The sequence below is a fragment of the Canis lupus genome, chromosome 6 (assembly GCF_003254725.2).
Source record: "Canis lupus dingo isolate Sandy chromosome 6, ASM325472v2, whole genome shotgun sequence".
Taxonomy (NCBI): Eukaryota; Metazoa; Chordata; class Mammalia; order Carnivora; family Canidae; genus Canis; species Canis lupus.
The window spans coordinates 6,746,991-6,762,801 of NC_064248.1; the positions used below are offsets into that span (position 1 = coordinate 6,746,991).

At 49.9% G+C, this 15,811-nt stretch overlaps 1 protein-coding gene across 4 annotated transcripts in view; it reads right to left on the reverse strand.

The window, feature by feature from the left end:
- The window catches only part of HIP1 (huntingtin interacting protein 1), a 158,177-nt gene that overhangs the window by 23,919 nt on the left and 118,447 nt on the right, over window positions 1–15,811 (reverse strand). For all 4 annotated transcript variants that reach the window (XR_007411103.1, XM_025425853.3, XM_049111066.1 and 1 more), the window contains exons 6-13: window positions 12,977–13,053; window positions 12,462–12,523; window positions 7,870–8,010; window positions 5,579–5,636; window positions 1,658–1,733; window positions 1,413–1,553; window positions 1,009–1,106; window positions 586–658 (exon numbers count right to left, since the gene is read on the reverse strand). Coding sequence is in view for 3 of the 4 variants with exons in the window: in XM_025425853.3 (XP_025281638.3) it covers window positions 586–658; window positions 1,009–1,106; window positions 1,413–1,553; window positions 1,658–1,733; window positions 5,579–5,636; window positions 7,870–8,010; window positions 12,462–12,523; window positions 12,977–13,053 (726 nt within the window). In the remaining variant the exon portion in view is untranslated. The remainder of the gene's footprint in view (window positions 1–585; window positions 659–1,008; window positions 1,107–1,412; window positions 1,554–1,657; window positions 1,734–5,578; window positions 5,637–7,869; window positions 8,011–12,461; window positions 12,524–12,976; window positions 13,054–15,811) is intronic.

Below are 15,811 nucleotides of genomic sequence, written 5' to 3' on the forward strand. Positions count from 1 at the left end.
GAAGCACGTCCTCCCAGGCTTCCAGCCCTGACCTAATAAACACCTGTGCTTGCCTAACAAACCACTCCCACGGCTTATGAGAGTTGAAGCGCCTGGTCATTCTAAGCCACCTGGCTCACAACAGGGTGACAGCAGGGGAATGCTGGTCCTGTTACAGCGGCCTGCAAGCAGTCCTGGGCGAGCTGGCATGAGGGAGGTGACATTCGCCTGTCCTAGTGAGTGAAGCCTCTGGCCAGCTGCAGGCCCGAGGTGCAGGCCTATGTACCACCCCAGACACGGCAAACCGCCTTGAGTTACACATCAAACCTTCCAATCACCATGGGAGGAGGACAGGCCTTTCTCACCATTCATCGGCTTCACGGCCAGCTGGAAATGATGGTTATCTCCAAGTACCACAGGGACACGGGGCTTGGCTTAAAAGTTATTCTCACGGTAGGAACAATGGAAATGCAGACCACAGGAGGACCAGGACTACTAATGAGCCCCCACCTTAAAATGTGGTCCAACAAGTGTTGGGAAGCCAATTTAATATGAATATGTCATATCGTGGCGAAGCCCAGAACCAGATTAGCCCTTGCCTCATACCTCAGTCTTCATGCTCCCCAGCTGTGCCTTCAGCTCAGTGACATCCCTGTACAGTTGACCAATTAAGTGATCCCTGGGGACAGAAGAACAAGGCTGCTTTCACCAGGCTTCCAGCTCTTTCCTTCTAAAGGCGAGCTGGGAGATCAGGGGAGGAAGTTAAAAGCTGGTGTTCATTTGGGGAAAGTTCTTTGAAATTCCATAAATTATATGCTAAGACCCTCCGTGTTACCAGATTATCACATCCCCAGATTATCTTGGCCTCATCTGATCTCCCTCTGGGATTACAGACACCCATATTTGGGGATCAAGACACTTCTCTTCCTCAGGGCCCAAGTGTCACGGAGCATCTCGCCAGGTGAGACCAGCCGGACCCTGGCATCATGTAATTTCTGTACCACCTGCCTGCACCCAGCATAGACTCACTTCTCATCCTTGTTCACACCGTTTTGACTGTTGAAATTGAAGGGGTCACTGCTGAACGAGCTGCCAAAGATGTCATCAAACTTGTTGTCAAATAAATTCTGTGTTGACCAAAAAGGAGTGAGGACAAAGTTAGAGATCCAGAGGCTTCTGTGTGGGGGTCAGAGGAGTGACTTTTAATAAGAGGACCCTCTCTTAACTGGGTACAAGTCCATCTCAGGTCCCTCATAGGGATTGTAGCCCAGGGGTTGCTCAGTCTGGGTTAGAAGGTGGTCAAGCTTGGTTACAGCCCAAGGGTGTAGGCCAGATGCTCTCCCATTCTGCGTGTATGGGGCAGCACAACGGGAGGCACGTGGGGCTCGCCACCTGCTGTGACACCTAATCCTCAGGTTCGGGGTTTTCCTCACCTGCTGGGAGGCATCCATGTCCACGAGGTCATCCTTCTCCAATACCGGCTCACTGTCTGGGGATGAGGCCTCAGCTGGGATGACCACCACAGGGCTGATGTGTTCTGATAGCGCAGAGGCCCGTAGGAAGTTGGGTGGGTTCTAAAGACGGAAGACACACCCTCACACTGTGTCACGCCAGGCTTGCAGATCTCTGAGAGCACCCTGGCCCCAGCAGCTCCTATAGTGGAGCCTGGCACGCTTACCTCTGGCAGCTGTGGGATCTGGATGAGCCGCTTGAAATATTGGAGGTTGCTGGAGCGGTAGAACAGATCTTTCAGCCTGAGGGTGGAAAAGAGCCTGAGGGGTGCTGGGCACCACCCGGCTGTCCTGCTGCCTGCCCAGCCCAAGGCGTGGGCTGTCAAGGAGATGACCTCCATGGTGCTGGGCTTCAATTGTGACACTGCAGGGGAGGTTATCTGTAGCCAGTCCTCACTTACTGCAGCGATCAGGAAGGGAGGATTCAAAGGACAGAATCCTCTAGAAGAGTAGATCACTCCATAACAAATTTCTGTATCACTGTAGAATCTACGCTGTTGCCTGGTGGATGTCTCTTCCCAGGAATGTTTGGGTTAGAAGAACGTGAAAATAAATTTACTATGAGGATAAACCACCTAACCGTAGGAATGGGGAGGGGAACTTCATTATGAAAGTAGATCCCTTTTTAATTAATTCACTTTGTTCTGGAGCTACGTGCTAGCTCCCCAGTTGGACTAGAAGCTTCTAGAAGGCACAGACCAGGCCCTGCTGATCTAGGTTTGCCAGAGTACCATGCACAGAGGAATTAACTCATCAAGACTTTGTTGAAGAAAAGCAATCTATTCATACTATGTCCTAATCTTGGGTGGATATGGGAGTGAGGAAACCAAATTTTTTCCTCTTCTTTGGGTCTCCATTTTGAATCAAAACATGGAAGGCTGAGAAAGCGGAGAGCATCAGACAGATTTCCTGAGAGGAAAGAGGATTGTGTGTCTCAGCACCCACTCCCTGCAACACAAAATCTCCTCCAGCTCAGCCCAACAAACTAAACCCCTGGGGTCTCATGACAACCCTCCGACCCCAACGTTGGGACTACCCCTGTGAGGTCACTGGTGCTCCTCCCAAATTCCACGACACTGAGGCCTCAGGTAACTGCCAGATCTATGCAGACGAAAAGTGAGGCGGCTGCTCACTCATAGGAGAGATTTTTATAAGCTAGAAAAAAATTAAAGGAAATAAAATCACCTGACCACACATCCCCCTCTTTCTGGGCTGGAGCCAACAGTAATAGGCTGCATTGCTTTCATAAGCTACTGGAATTTACCATTCCAGGAAATCAGCCCCAGGGCCTGTCTCCTAGGATTTAATAAGTCATTTATTATGGAATAAACATATAAAGGTTTTCAAATGGAATAAGGAACCCGGGAGGCTGGCACAACCCTAAACCTGTTCTCTGACTGCTGTTCAGGAAACAGCAAGAGAAGACTGGGCTTGGGATTTGGCAGCTATGCTTTTTCTCTGTTGTCAGGGATGAAGAAATTAACAGACAAGAGTCAGAACACCTGGGTTCTCCACATCTGCGTTCTCTCACGCCATTCCTTCCTTTCCTATTTTTAAAGACTTTATTTACTTATTTATTCATTCATTCATTCATTCATGAGACACACAGAGAGAGGCAGAGACATAGGCAGAGGGAGAAGCAAGCTCCCTGTGGGGAGCCTGATGAGGGACTCGATCCCAGGACCCTGGGATTGCAACCTGAGCCGAAGGTCAACCACTGAGCCACCCAGGTGTCCCCTCCTTCCCTTCTTCTTGGGCACAAGTCATGAAAGATGAGGTATACTTCTCTTCTTACCCACGATCTTCTTTCCCAAATGCACAGAGTAATTTGCCCCTTAGTCAGATGAGCACTTCTTCTAGACAAGACAGCTAGCTTACTAGCTTAGTGATTTCTCCAAATATTTATGCATAATTGGCTGCTACATATCAGGGGTTAGGGATGAAATAATGGATAGTTAAGCAGAAATGAAGCTGTTCTAAGAACTATGAAAAAAATAAATGAGGTGCGGGGCTACAGGATATGTGGTGGGAGGAGGCAAAGGTGGGGTTGGAGGAACAGGAAATGAAGAAGACCCAACATTTAAATAATAGATTTAAGACTTAAGGCCAGGGAGCCTGGGCGGCTCAGGGGGTGTGTCTGCCTTTGGCTCAGTGCGTGATCCCGGAGTCCTGGGATCGAGTCCTGCATCGGGCTCCCCGAAATAGGGGAGCGAATAGGGGAGAAATAGGGAGCCTGTTTCTTCCTCTGCCTATGTCTCTGCTTCTCTCTCTCATGAATAAATAAATAAAATCTAAAAAAAAAAAAAAAAGATGCCTTTGTGAGGAGGGAACCAAAGATGACCTGGAGCTGGCTAGGCTGGGAGAAGAGCATTCCAAGCAGAGGAAACAGCAAGCACTAAAGGCTCTGACAGAGAAATGAGCTGGGTATGTTCTAGGAACTGGAAAAGGACTCAGTGTGGCAGAAACACTGTAAGCCCTAAAGATGAGATCAGAGATGGCAAGCAGGGTCTTGTAGACCACGGAGAAGAGCTTGGATTTGATTCCTGGTGTAATGAGAAGCTGCTGAAAGGCTCTGAGCAAGGGACTGACGTCTTTACGAGGTTGTTCTATCCCCGGGGAGGGATAGGAGTGCAGGGGGTGGGAGTGGAAGCCCGGCACACCCGCCATATTGGAGGGTCCTGGCGCACAACAATAGTAGCCCGAGAGATGGCAGCTACAATCGGAGCCAAGATATATTTGCAGAACATCTGGGGGAGGACAATGGTGAGTTCTAGATCTCTGGCCTAAATGGAGCATTTACAGAGATGGAAAAGGCCAGGGAGGAAAAAAATTGTTTTGTTGTTGTTGTTGTTGTCGTTTGTTTATTTAGAGAGCAAGCTAGCACATGAGTGGGATGGGGAGAGGGAGAGAGAATCTGAAGCAGACTCTGTGTGTGCTCAGCATGGAGCCCAACATGGGTCTCGATCCCACAATGCCATGATTATAATCCAAGTGGAAACCAAGAGTCGGATGCTCGACCAACTGCACCACCCAGGTGCCCTGGGAGAAAACCCTAGAGCTCAGTTTGAGATGTAAGAGACAACTGAGTATGTGAGACTGGTATTCAGAGGCAAGACGTAGCCAGAGGTACAAATCTGGGTGTTCCTTTTTATGCACACAGTATAAGACTATACATGGTGTGAGAATGTAGGGAGAAGAAATGGAGGATGAAGCCCTGGGCATATAGCAGGTGATGAATGAATGCATGGAATCTCCTTCTTCGACATGCTCATGTGGGTTGTTTTTTTTTTTTTAAGATTTTATTTATTTATGAGAGACACAGAGAGAGAGAGGCAGAGACACAGGCAGAGGGAGCTTGCAGGGAGTCCAATGTGGGACCTGATCCTGGGACTCCAGGATCACACCCTCAGCCAAAGGCAGATGCTCAACTGATGAGCCACCTGGGTATCCCACTCATGTGGGTTTTATGAGAGAACTGATAGCTTAGAACTGATAGCTTCACCAGCCAGTGGTAGGTTTGCTGCCGTACTAGTTATTTTCCTTTGTTGTAGTGCTTTATCATGAAGATACTCTCATTCCTCGATTATTTTATTTTTAAGATTTATTTATTTATTAGAGACACAGAAAGAGAGAGACACACACACACACACACAGGCAGAGGTTAGAGCAGGCTCCAAGCAGGGAGCCCAACGTGGGACTCAATCCCGGGTCTCTAGGATCATGCCCTGGGCTGAAGGCGGCGCTAAACCGCTAAGCCACTAGGGCTGCCCTCGATTATTTTATTTATTTATTTATTTATTTATTTATTTATTTATTTATTTATTTATTTATTTATTTATGAGAGACATAGAGAGAGAGGCAGAGACACAGGTAGAGGGAGAAGCAGACTCCACTCCATGCAGGGAGCCTGACATGGGACTCAATCCCGGGTCTCCAGAATTCCACCCTGGGCTGAAGTTGGTGTTAAACCGCTGAGCCACCAGGGCTGCCCCCTCCTCAATTATTTTAAAGCAAGTGCTCTTGCAAGAATTAATCAAGTTTATACAATTTTTTGGTTTGCCTTCGTTTCTCTCACTTAAGCCACTTACTTCGTGAACTGTTCCATGAAGCGGTCCCGGTGGCCTTGCAAGGTGTCAGCTGGGAGACCTGGGAGAAATTGGGAAAGAGTGAGAGGGAAGAAGATGACCACAGGAGGACCAGGCAAGCCACAGTGGGGCTCCAGAGGGCCAGGACCATCTACCCTGAGGCTTGTGGCCAGCCCAGCCTCAAGCTGCCCCAGAGACAGGTCACCAAGGAGGTCCAGAAAGACCAGCGGTGAGTCTAGGGGCGCTTTCCCTCCAAATCTGTCCTGTTTGTTTCTGGAATGTGAGCCATTCTGGGCACGGTGGGCTGGAAGTTGCATCCCTGACCACAGAAGAAGCCATGGTGACCTGACCAAGCTGCAACACAGACCCCCAGCAGGGGTGGAGGTGTGGCTCTCCCAGAGAGGTATGTTGGATAGGTCCAGCACACATGTTAGTTTGGAAGGGATCCGGAGAGCCTGCCTGAGAGAATGCTTGTCAGAAGGCAAAGACTATAGGGCCACACTCAGGATCTTGGTCCGGGCTCACTCAGTCACGGCCAACGGCATGATGTTGGACAAGCAGCAGCTTCTTAGACCAGCCTCCTCCGCTCTAGAGTAGGTTCCCTGAGGTCCTTTCTCCTCTAAGACTGTATGACTCTGCATACCTCAACAATAGATCACAACTCAGTGATCCTTTTATTTCTTGTTTTATTCCTTAAATGTACATTTTAGTAATTTTTGCATACGTGGTACATTTATTTGGTATACATGGGGAGTATGTATATAACATATGATAATTAAAAATGCCAAGTATACAGTGGATGGCAGTGGCACGTTACCTTGGTGGCCTCTCTCCCAAGAACCCTTAACCCCAGTCCATTCATAAGAAAAGCATCAGACAGACTTATTTGAGGGACACTGTACAAGTGTCCGACCAATTCTTGAAACTGTCAGGGTTGTCAAAAACAAGGAACGTCCAAGAAGCTGTCATAGCCAAGTGGAGCCTAGGGAGACACAATGATGTAATGTGACGCGCCTGTCCTGGATGGGACGTTAGGTAAAAGCCATGGAAATCTGGATAAGGTATGGATTTCAGTTGATAATAACATATCAATACTGGTCCATTCACTGTGACAAGTGTATTGCATTAATGTAAGATATTAATAAAGGGAACAAGGTTCAGGGTATGTGGGCACTTTCTGAATGATCTTTACAACTTTCCTGTAGATTTAAAACTATTCTAAAGTCAAACATTCATTTTTAAACAAGCATATACGGCGTAGGGCAACCACCTTTCTTCTCTTGGGATTCAGTCCTCCCCCTGCTCCTCCCGGTGTGCCCACTTGCTCCAAAAGCCTTCCTAAGGCTTAAACAACCGATCCCCACCTCCCTTCCACCAGATGCTCCTGGATTAACCTGAGTGATGCTGCTTCTTCTTTCCTGCCTAAATAATCAAACCCACTTTTCATCAATGACCACAGTTCTAGAGTATGCCTTTTGCCTCGGTCTCCCAAAATGCATCCTTGTCTCTTTGTCAGGGCCATAAAACCTTGCTAGTATCCATTCATTTATTCATTCATATAATGAATGAATTTATTCATTCATATATTCATTTATAATCCATTCATTATCCATTCTTTGCTCTCCATCATTTGTACGTTCTGCATGTGTATATCCCTCATGGTGAACACCTCTGAGTGTGGCCCAGATACCACCCACATTAGCTTCGCCTGGGGTATAAGGCTTAACAACGCAGACCGGAACCTACCCGACCCACCAACGCAGACTCTGCAGGAGCAGGACCCACACACATTGTTTTAAACAAAGAGGCGCAAAGAAGTCTAAGAACTCTCCAAGATCAGTAGTTTCCAAAATAGAATCTGCAAAAGCATCCCAGGGATTTGAGGCCGGAGAGGGGATGGCCCACTGTGTGCTAAAACAGCTCTGCTTTAGGTTTTCTATTTCCCCAAACCTCCACTTGTACAGAGAAGCTGTGTGGATGAACACTTTGGAAACTACTGCCTTTGTGCCTGGACAGGCCAGGTCTGGTATCATTCGTGTGGGTCCCTAGAACACATGACATGTACGGACAGATATGTGGTGAAGCCAGAAGTAGAGGGAAAGGGCCATCCCAGGACACCACTGTGGCAAGCCAGGTGCTTCCCTGGGCACACCAAAGCTTGTGTTCTGCAGTTCTCTACTCCCAAGAGGGTTGGGAGCTCTAGGGCCTTTGGGAGGTGTGGCAGAAAAGACACTCGAGGCTGCATTTCAGGGACACCCTCAGGCTGTAATCCTTCTGGCCGGAAGCATACTCACAGGAGTGGAGTTTGAAGAGGAGCTTGACGGTGTAATCATACAGATGGCTGCAGTCCAAGATGACCTGGATCAGCGGGGCAAGGCGGCACTGCCCAGCTGTCGTCACTGACACAGAGCGAGACATGTCCAGGGAATTGAACACTAGAGAATAAAAAGGGGATACAGGCAGTAGGGACAGGAAATTGCAGGTGACCTTCTCAGAGGGGCAGGAAGCAGGGGTCTGACCCATGCCAAGGACCTGCACTGTGTCATCTGATGTAGTTACCCCCTTACAACACTCCTGTGGGACAGGGAAACAGGTGAGGAGACAGAGTGAGCCCCTGAAGGCAATCATGTGTGGGGGGAAATAGCAAACATTGATCATAACGCGAAGGAGGGAATAATTCAGCCCTAGCTTCCTGGTGGCTTGCCACAGGGTCTTGGGACACCAGAAGGGGGCATGTGCAGGAGCCCTGGGTGGACAGTGGGGGGACCTATGGGGAGGATGAACCATCAGGATCAAAGGCTGCCTTTGGTCCTTGGGGGGCAGGTCAGCAGAATTACTGCCCTCTGCAGACAGCACATCACTCCCTCAGTGTCTTGTTCTACAGACCCCTCCACATTACCCTCTGCCTCCTACCCCTTGTTCTTTATAAAATTTATTAATTTAAGGAGAAAGAGGGAGAGAGAGAGAGAGAGACAGAGAAAGGACATGAGCAGAAAGGGCAGAGTGAGAGGGAGAGAGAATCTGTAGCAGACTTCATGCAAAATGTGGAGCCTGACGTGGGGCTCGATCCCACGACTCTGAGATCTCAAGCAGAGTGGAAACCGAGAGTTGGATGCTCAGTCAACTGCGCCACCCAGGTGCCCCGTAACCCTTGTTCTTTTTTTTTTTTAAATTTTAAAAAAGATTTTATTTATTTATCTGAGAGAGAAAGAGTGAAAGAGAATGAGACAGAGAGAGCACAAGCAGGAGGAAGGGCAGGGGGAGAAGCAGGCTCCTCCATGCGGGGCTCGATCCCAGGACCTCAGGATCATGACCTGAATGGAAGGCAGATGCTTAAGTGACTGAGCCCCACAGGCACCCCATACCCCTTGTTCTTAAACCAAGCAACCAGATGCCTGGCTGTGGACCCTCAGCGCACACCACTGGCCAGGGCTGAACTCCTTCCTGTAGCGGCTGCCCAACACCTGCAGACTCCACTGTGGCCAGCATTGAAAAAAAAAAATCAGTGGGCCGGACTGCCCAGGAGGAGAGCCCAGAGCTGCTGTGCTCAGTCTTTCCTGATTACACTAATCCCTGTTAACTGGCTTACTCTGGCAGTTGAAAGAAAAAAAGAAAAAAAAAAAAATCCCAAACAGTTCTAATTAAAAGGCAGCTTTTCTTTTTGACACAAATTAAAAGCAGCTGTCACTGCAAGGCAGCCATCTTCAAGTTTACTGGCTTCCTTGGACTCCACTCTGGCAAGGAATCACAGACTGCTCCATCTTCCAGCCTGCCCGCCGCTTTCCAGGAATGCCCCTTGGCATCCGGTAAGGTCTAGAGCAGTGTGACCTTGGACAAGTTACCCAACCTCTCTGTGCCTCCAGGTGCTTTCATGTAAAATGCAGGTGATTCTAATAGCCCGTACCTCAAAAAGGTCTTGTAGGTACTCAAGGACAATGTCGAGTCAAGTGCAGAGCAAGGCAGTGGTTCTCAGTGTTGGCTTTGTGATTGATTGGAATCCCCTGGGGATATTTAAAATCTAATGTTTGCCTGTAACTCCCCTATCTCCCATTCTGTTTTAATTGGTCTGGGGTAGGCCTGGGACAGCAGTAGGTTTCAAAAGCCCCCCAGGTGATTCTATTAGGCAGCCAGGGTTGAAAACTGGATTTCCTAGCTGAGTGGTTGGTTCTCTTGCCGCAGAATCACCCAGTAGCAATTGTGCAAAAGAATTCTGTGTACCTATGCTTGCCACATGTGGCTACTGGGTGCCTGAAATATGGCTAGTGCACCCGAGGACCTGACCTTTTAATGCCGTTTAATTATAATTAATTTAAATAGGCGCTCATGGCTAGTGGCTACTATATTGGACAGTGTAGACCTGGCTGGGGGCTGGTGGTGGTGGGAGTGCTGTGAAAACACAGATGGCTGGGCCCTACCCTCAGAGATTCAGATTCATTAGGTCTAGGGTGGCACCTGGGGGGTGGCATTTCTAACAAGTTCTCAGGAGCTGCTGCTGGTCCAGGGACCACACTTTAAAAACGGTTGCAAGTGCTGGAAATTTTTTTTTTTTTAATTTATTTATGATAGTCACAGAGAGAGAGAGAGAGAGAGAGAGAGAGGCAGAGACACAGGCAGAGGGAGAAGCAGGCTCCATGCACTGGGAGCCCGACGTGGGATTCGATCCTGGGTCTCCAGGATCGCGCCCTGGGCCAAAGGCAGGCGCCAAACCGCTGCGCCACCCAGGGATCCCTAGTGCTGGAAATTAATGTTAACTGGAACTGGCCCGTGTTTCCCACAGTTGAAAACCAGAGGGACCTGAGGGTACAGGTCGGAACCTTGCAGGGTCACAGACTAAGACTCAGAAACTGGGGAGGCTTCTTCCAATACCAGTTCCCTTGGTTTTTGTGGCACTCAGTAGGGAACTGGGGATGGGATGGGAAATGGGGGAGATGAGTAGTAGAGGGCTCTTGATTCCAAGTCAGTGCTCATTCACAGGCAAGAAAGCCACCACCATTTAACCATTGAGGGGTTTGTGCCAAGACTTGGGGTAGCTCCCTCCACTAGAAAGCTCTAAGTGGCTGATTTAATCCCAATAACCCCACAGCATTGGGCTAGATATTGACACTGTTTTATGAACACTGTTCCCCTGTCCTTTCCTCATTGCTGTTTATCTGAAGCAATTCTTGAATTTCATGGAGCGCTTGCTATTATATCAGGTACTAGGCTAGAACAGAGGGAGATAATTCAAAGATGAGTTCCTGATTCTGGGAAGGAGCTCAGCATCCAGTGGTAATGATACAAGTGATCAACATATAAAAACAGCCAGGTAGGGGCACCTGGGTGGCTCAGTGGTCGAGCGTCTGTCTGTGGCTCAGGTCATGATCCTGAGGTCCTGGGATCAAGTCCTGCATCAGGCTCCACATAGGGAGCCTGCCTCTCCCTCTGCCTATGTCTCTGCTTCTCTCAATGTGTCTTTCATGAATAAATAAATAAACTCTTAAAACAAAACAAAAACAGCCAGGTAGGAGCACCTGGGTGGCTCAGTTGGTTAAGTATCCAACTCTTGGTTTTGGCTCAGATCATGATCTCATGGTTTGTAGGATCCAGCCCCAAGTTGGGTTCAAAGCTCAGCAGGAAGTCTGCTTGAGATTCTCTCTTTTCCTCTGTCCCTCCTGTTTGTGTGCACTCTCTCTATAAAATAAATAAATAAATCTTTAAAAAATAAAAAAGATTAAAAAAAAATGCATCCATACCATTTCTCCTACTTGGCTGGGGACCATCTCAGGGCAGGGACTCTCTTTTGTGTTTCATTTTTACTTGTCTATTGACTTTTGTAGAAGAAGGTTGCTAGCAAGCCAAGTACCTTCTTATTTCTCCTACAAATCATGGTTTCCAACTGTTCGTGGTGTTCCTCTCATACATCCTGCACTGAACTGATTGGTTCAAGTATAAAGGCATTTGACTCCCTGGCACAGGCCTGGCACAGCACTAGCTGGTAACAGGCCAGTTGTAAGTATTGGTTGCACAGATGAACATGCCAAAGGAAGGTGCAATTCAGGGTGAGAACGTGTCTGTTTTTTCCTGAGAAAATCAGAGCCCCAAGAGTGGGTCCCACATGTCCAAACGCTGAGAAGGTCACCAAGCTTGTGCACGAATATTCCCAGCTTGGAATCCTTTCTTTCATGGAGCTGAACACTTGTCATGGAGCATCTTGAATCTTAGAAAATGGGCTCTTCTGTTCCCCGGGAGAGAAGGGGGAGCCATGCTGACAGGTGTGGGGAAGAGGGGACCCCAGAGAGAAGGGAACGGACTGCTTCCTTCCTGGTTCTTGTCAAGGAAGTGTTAGGGGCTGACAGCTGGAAGGCACCAGAACTCTCAGTGAAGGGAGCCTGAAGTGTGGCCAACTCCCCTTTCTGGTGAAAAGGGGCTTCATGGGCTTCTCACGTGGATTTGGTCAACAACTCAATTCGACCAGCTGGTCAACCCTGGCTGCCAACCAAACAGCACATGACAGCCCCTCCTCCTGCGCAGAAATCCGCCCCCAGTGCCAGCCTAGCTGAGTAGTTGACAAAGCACCAGTCAGCACTGGGGCTGCAGATTGAAGGTTATCAAAGAAGTCAGACCTATCTTTGGGCTCTTGGAGGCCTGGGCTCTCAGAGGAAGGCCGGCAGGATGGGAGGCATGGCCCTTCTGCTCAGAATGTAATCACCAACTCTGAAAACACCCAAGAGCTCCAGCCCCTCCCTGCACCAGGGACAAGAGAGTAGAGATTGGGTGTGGATATTCCCATTTCCTGCACAACGCTATAGGGAGAAGGGGGCTGGAACCGCTGGTCCAAATGGGGAACAAAGCTTGGACTTAGGCAATTCTCCTGAGAGCCTGGGCCAGATGGGAGGGAAAGACTCACCAGTTTGGAAGAGGTTAAGTTCACACTCCAGGTAGTCAAACATCTCCACTGTCAACTGGAAACTTGGACCCAAGAGGAGAGAGAGCTTATATTCTAGAGCCCAAGGCCAGTACTTTACCTGTCCCCTCCCCCTGCTCTGTGTTGCTGTCCCTGTCCTCAGTACACAGATGCAAGCACGCACACATGGGCATATGCTCATGCATGTGCGTGCGCGCGCACACACACACACACACACACACTAGCTCCAATCCTTAGCCCCCACCTATGTGGGTCTTAAGGCCATTTGAAGATCAAGGAGGGTAAACTCCACAGTGATGGTGACAGAGGGGAGGGCAGAGGGTGACACCAAGAAGTGAACCCGGGCAGCCTAGAAGGGTTCTGAATGAGGCACCAGCAGTATGAGGCCTCACCCCAGCCACCGCCCTGGCCATCAGGCCCTGTGTGACCCTAGCTATAGACTGGCAACATCGAGCTTTCTTCCCTGTTGGGTCCACAGCACAAGGATGGCCACTCACAAGTTGTTAACGTCACTCTCTCCAGCCTCATCCAGCTGCCGGTCGCTCATCTGAAGGTTGCCTGGGAACCTGGGATTCTGGAAAGGGAGGCAAAGGAATGAAGTCAGGACAGAGCCCCTCAACTAAGCCAACACCAGGCAAACTATCTACACAGAGCTTGGGCAGCAGCAGGCTTGATTCTGCTTGTGTATCACCCACATGCTTCGAGGGGGTTGGTGTCAGTGCACAAAACCTCCCGTACATACAGACCACTGACAGACTCACAGCAGAGAACATCTACTACCCATCATCAGAGGGGAAGGCTCCATCCCACCCCTGGGAACTGGGACAGGGCTCTGCTCTAACAATTGGTGTCCTGGGACATTCTTCTAGAGATGCTCTCTGGAGGCTTAGCGTGATAGCAGCTGGCTCTCCACCATCCATGAGGCGCAGTCCGTCCCGCATCTGCATAGCCCCAGTACATTCTGAGCCCCACCCACACTTCCCTCTGTTCTTCTGCCCCTTCCAGAGGCTGCAGTGGTGAGTTCAGGGAAGGCAAACCTGTTTTCATATTGGCTTTAGGGAAACATAATAAAATAAACCTGAAGGTAGGAAAACATTACATCATGAGCCCCCAAAGTCAGGAGAAATTATTATGCATCATCAATCTTGTCAAATATCCATATCACGGTCTCTTCCCAGTGTGGCCTGCCTGGAGTGGGTGGAAGGCACTACAAAGGGAAAGGTACAGATGGGCAAGGACAGACGGGTGGCCAGTCGAGAGGATCTCAATTCCACGGAGCACACGTTGGGCTCTGAAGACAGAAACCCTCCACGGCACACCTCCTGGCTATCCCCTCTGCCCTGGAGGCCCCTCCCCCCCTTAGACTCGCCACCCCTGCTCCTTGGTCTCAAGGTGGGCCAGTTCCTTGAGCGCCCCCTTCTGGCCGTATTTAATCTCCTGACTGTCTGGACACTGCAGAAATCTGTCCTCTCATCCCTCACCTTTCTTGCTGCCTGTCCTTCCACCACAGTCCTGTCAGAACCCAGTAAGCCTGGGTCTTTGGGCGAAGATTAGCTGCCAACATCTCTGGAGGAGGACTCACAGCTGGAGTCCCCTTTAATCGTGTTCTCCAGCCTTAGTGCCCCTTCCTGGTCATTGCTACTAGCCCTGACGGGCTCCCCTTTCTGTACGTAACTGTTCCCCCCTCAGACTGGGTGCCTGGCTCCCACGCCACCACCCTTGGTATGTGCCTTCCTCCTCACATCACTGGGACTCCCTTGGCACTCTGCTTCCCACTCCCTTCCCCGTTCTGAACATGTTAGCTGTCCTGATCCGCTGGCTTCAAAAGAAGGACCAGCCTCTCCAGCCTTCCTTGTGTCCTATTTGTTCTGGTTCATTTGGTCCATTGTTCAAGGAGTCCTGACTGAAGCACCTGTTCTGGGCTAGATGCTGGGCAGGACACAGGACACAAGGGGACACTCATACCTGTACTCTGTCCTCCCGGAGCCCAGAGCCCAGAGTGCCAGGGGCCTCACTCTGCCTCCCCAGGCTCCTGCACTTCTTCTGATCACCCAAGTCCTTCCCATGAGCCCCACATCTTCCTAGCTGTTGCCCTCCACCCGTCCTACCAGCCTTCAGAGTCTCCACCACTCTTGCCTGTCCCAGTGACCAGCATCCTAACCCAACTCTCAGTCTTCCACTCTGAGTGGGATGGTCCCACACAGCTGCCCGGCTACCCTTCACTCTCCACCTGCCTGTTCCTCACACTGTGGATCTGCGGCTGTAGCTGACTCTCTGCCTGGAACTGCCACCTTGCCTTCTTCATTGGCTCCTCTCTTCCCGCAATGTGACAGACAAGGACCTGGGGGTCTGGGGAAAGTGTGAGTGTGATCCTTGGGAGAGAGAAAGAGAGGCAGGGGAGTGCACCATGGGGCCAGAGGGTATTGGCAGACTGTATGGCTACCCCTCCGATACAGTCAATGGCTACCCCTCCGATTCAACACACTGTCTTTACAATGTGACTTTGACATTCTGCCTTGGCCAGTGTGGTCCCTGTCCTATCCTCTCCAATCTAGTGACCTCTGTAATGGCCTCAGCCAATATAGGACAGTGGAAGGGTTGCTTTATGACTTGGAGGCTGGCTCATATAAATGCCATGCACTTCTACCTTTTTCTCTTGGGAAACTGGCCAGACTGGAAGGAAGTCCTCACTAGCATTGAGACCTCACGAGGAGGGAGACCCTGGGCCAGCTCCCCGTTATCCCAGCTCCAGCCAAGACCAATGGTGACCACATGGTGGAGCTGCAGCCATAACTGCCCAGCCCTTCTGGAACTCCCAACCAACAGGTGTGAGAGATGATAAAGGGCTGCTGGTGTTTCAGCCACTGAGCTGGAGGTCAGCTCAAGTGTCCTGCCTCTGAGAAGCCTACCTGGGTCGCTGGAGTTTGGGCGCAACGCCCCAGTATAAGCGCTGGTACCACCTGCTGCATCTCTCAGATCTGGTCCTCACTGTACTTGCCTGCCCTGTCTCCCAAGCAAATACGACTCCTGGGGGCAGGGCCAAAGTCTATTTACCTTTCTCTCTTTAGAACCTAACCCAGGTCTGGCCTGCGTGAGCACCCAGAGGTATGTAAGCCAAGGAAAGGGTGGCCACTGAGCAGCACTGGCTTTAGCATCCTACAGGTTAGGGTTCAAATCCCACCTAACCACTGGGGAGCTGTGTGATGAGGCACACACTTAACATGCTCCCAGTTTCATTTCCCTAGGCTATCTGAATACCTCCTCTCTACAGCTGAGGAGAGAATTAAACAGTACAGGAATACAGGAATGCCTAGTATACTAGGGTGGATTCC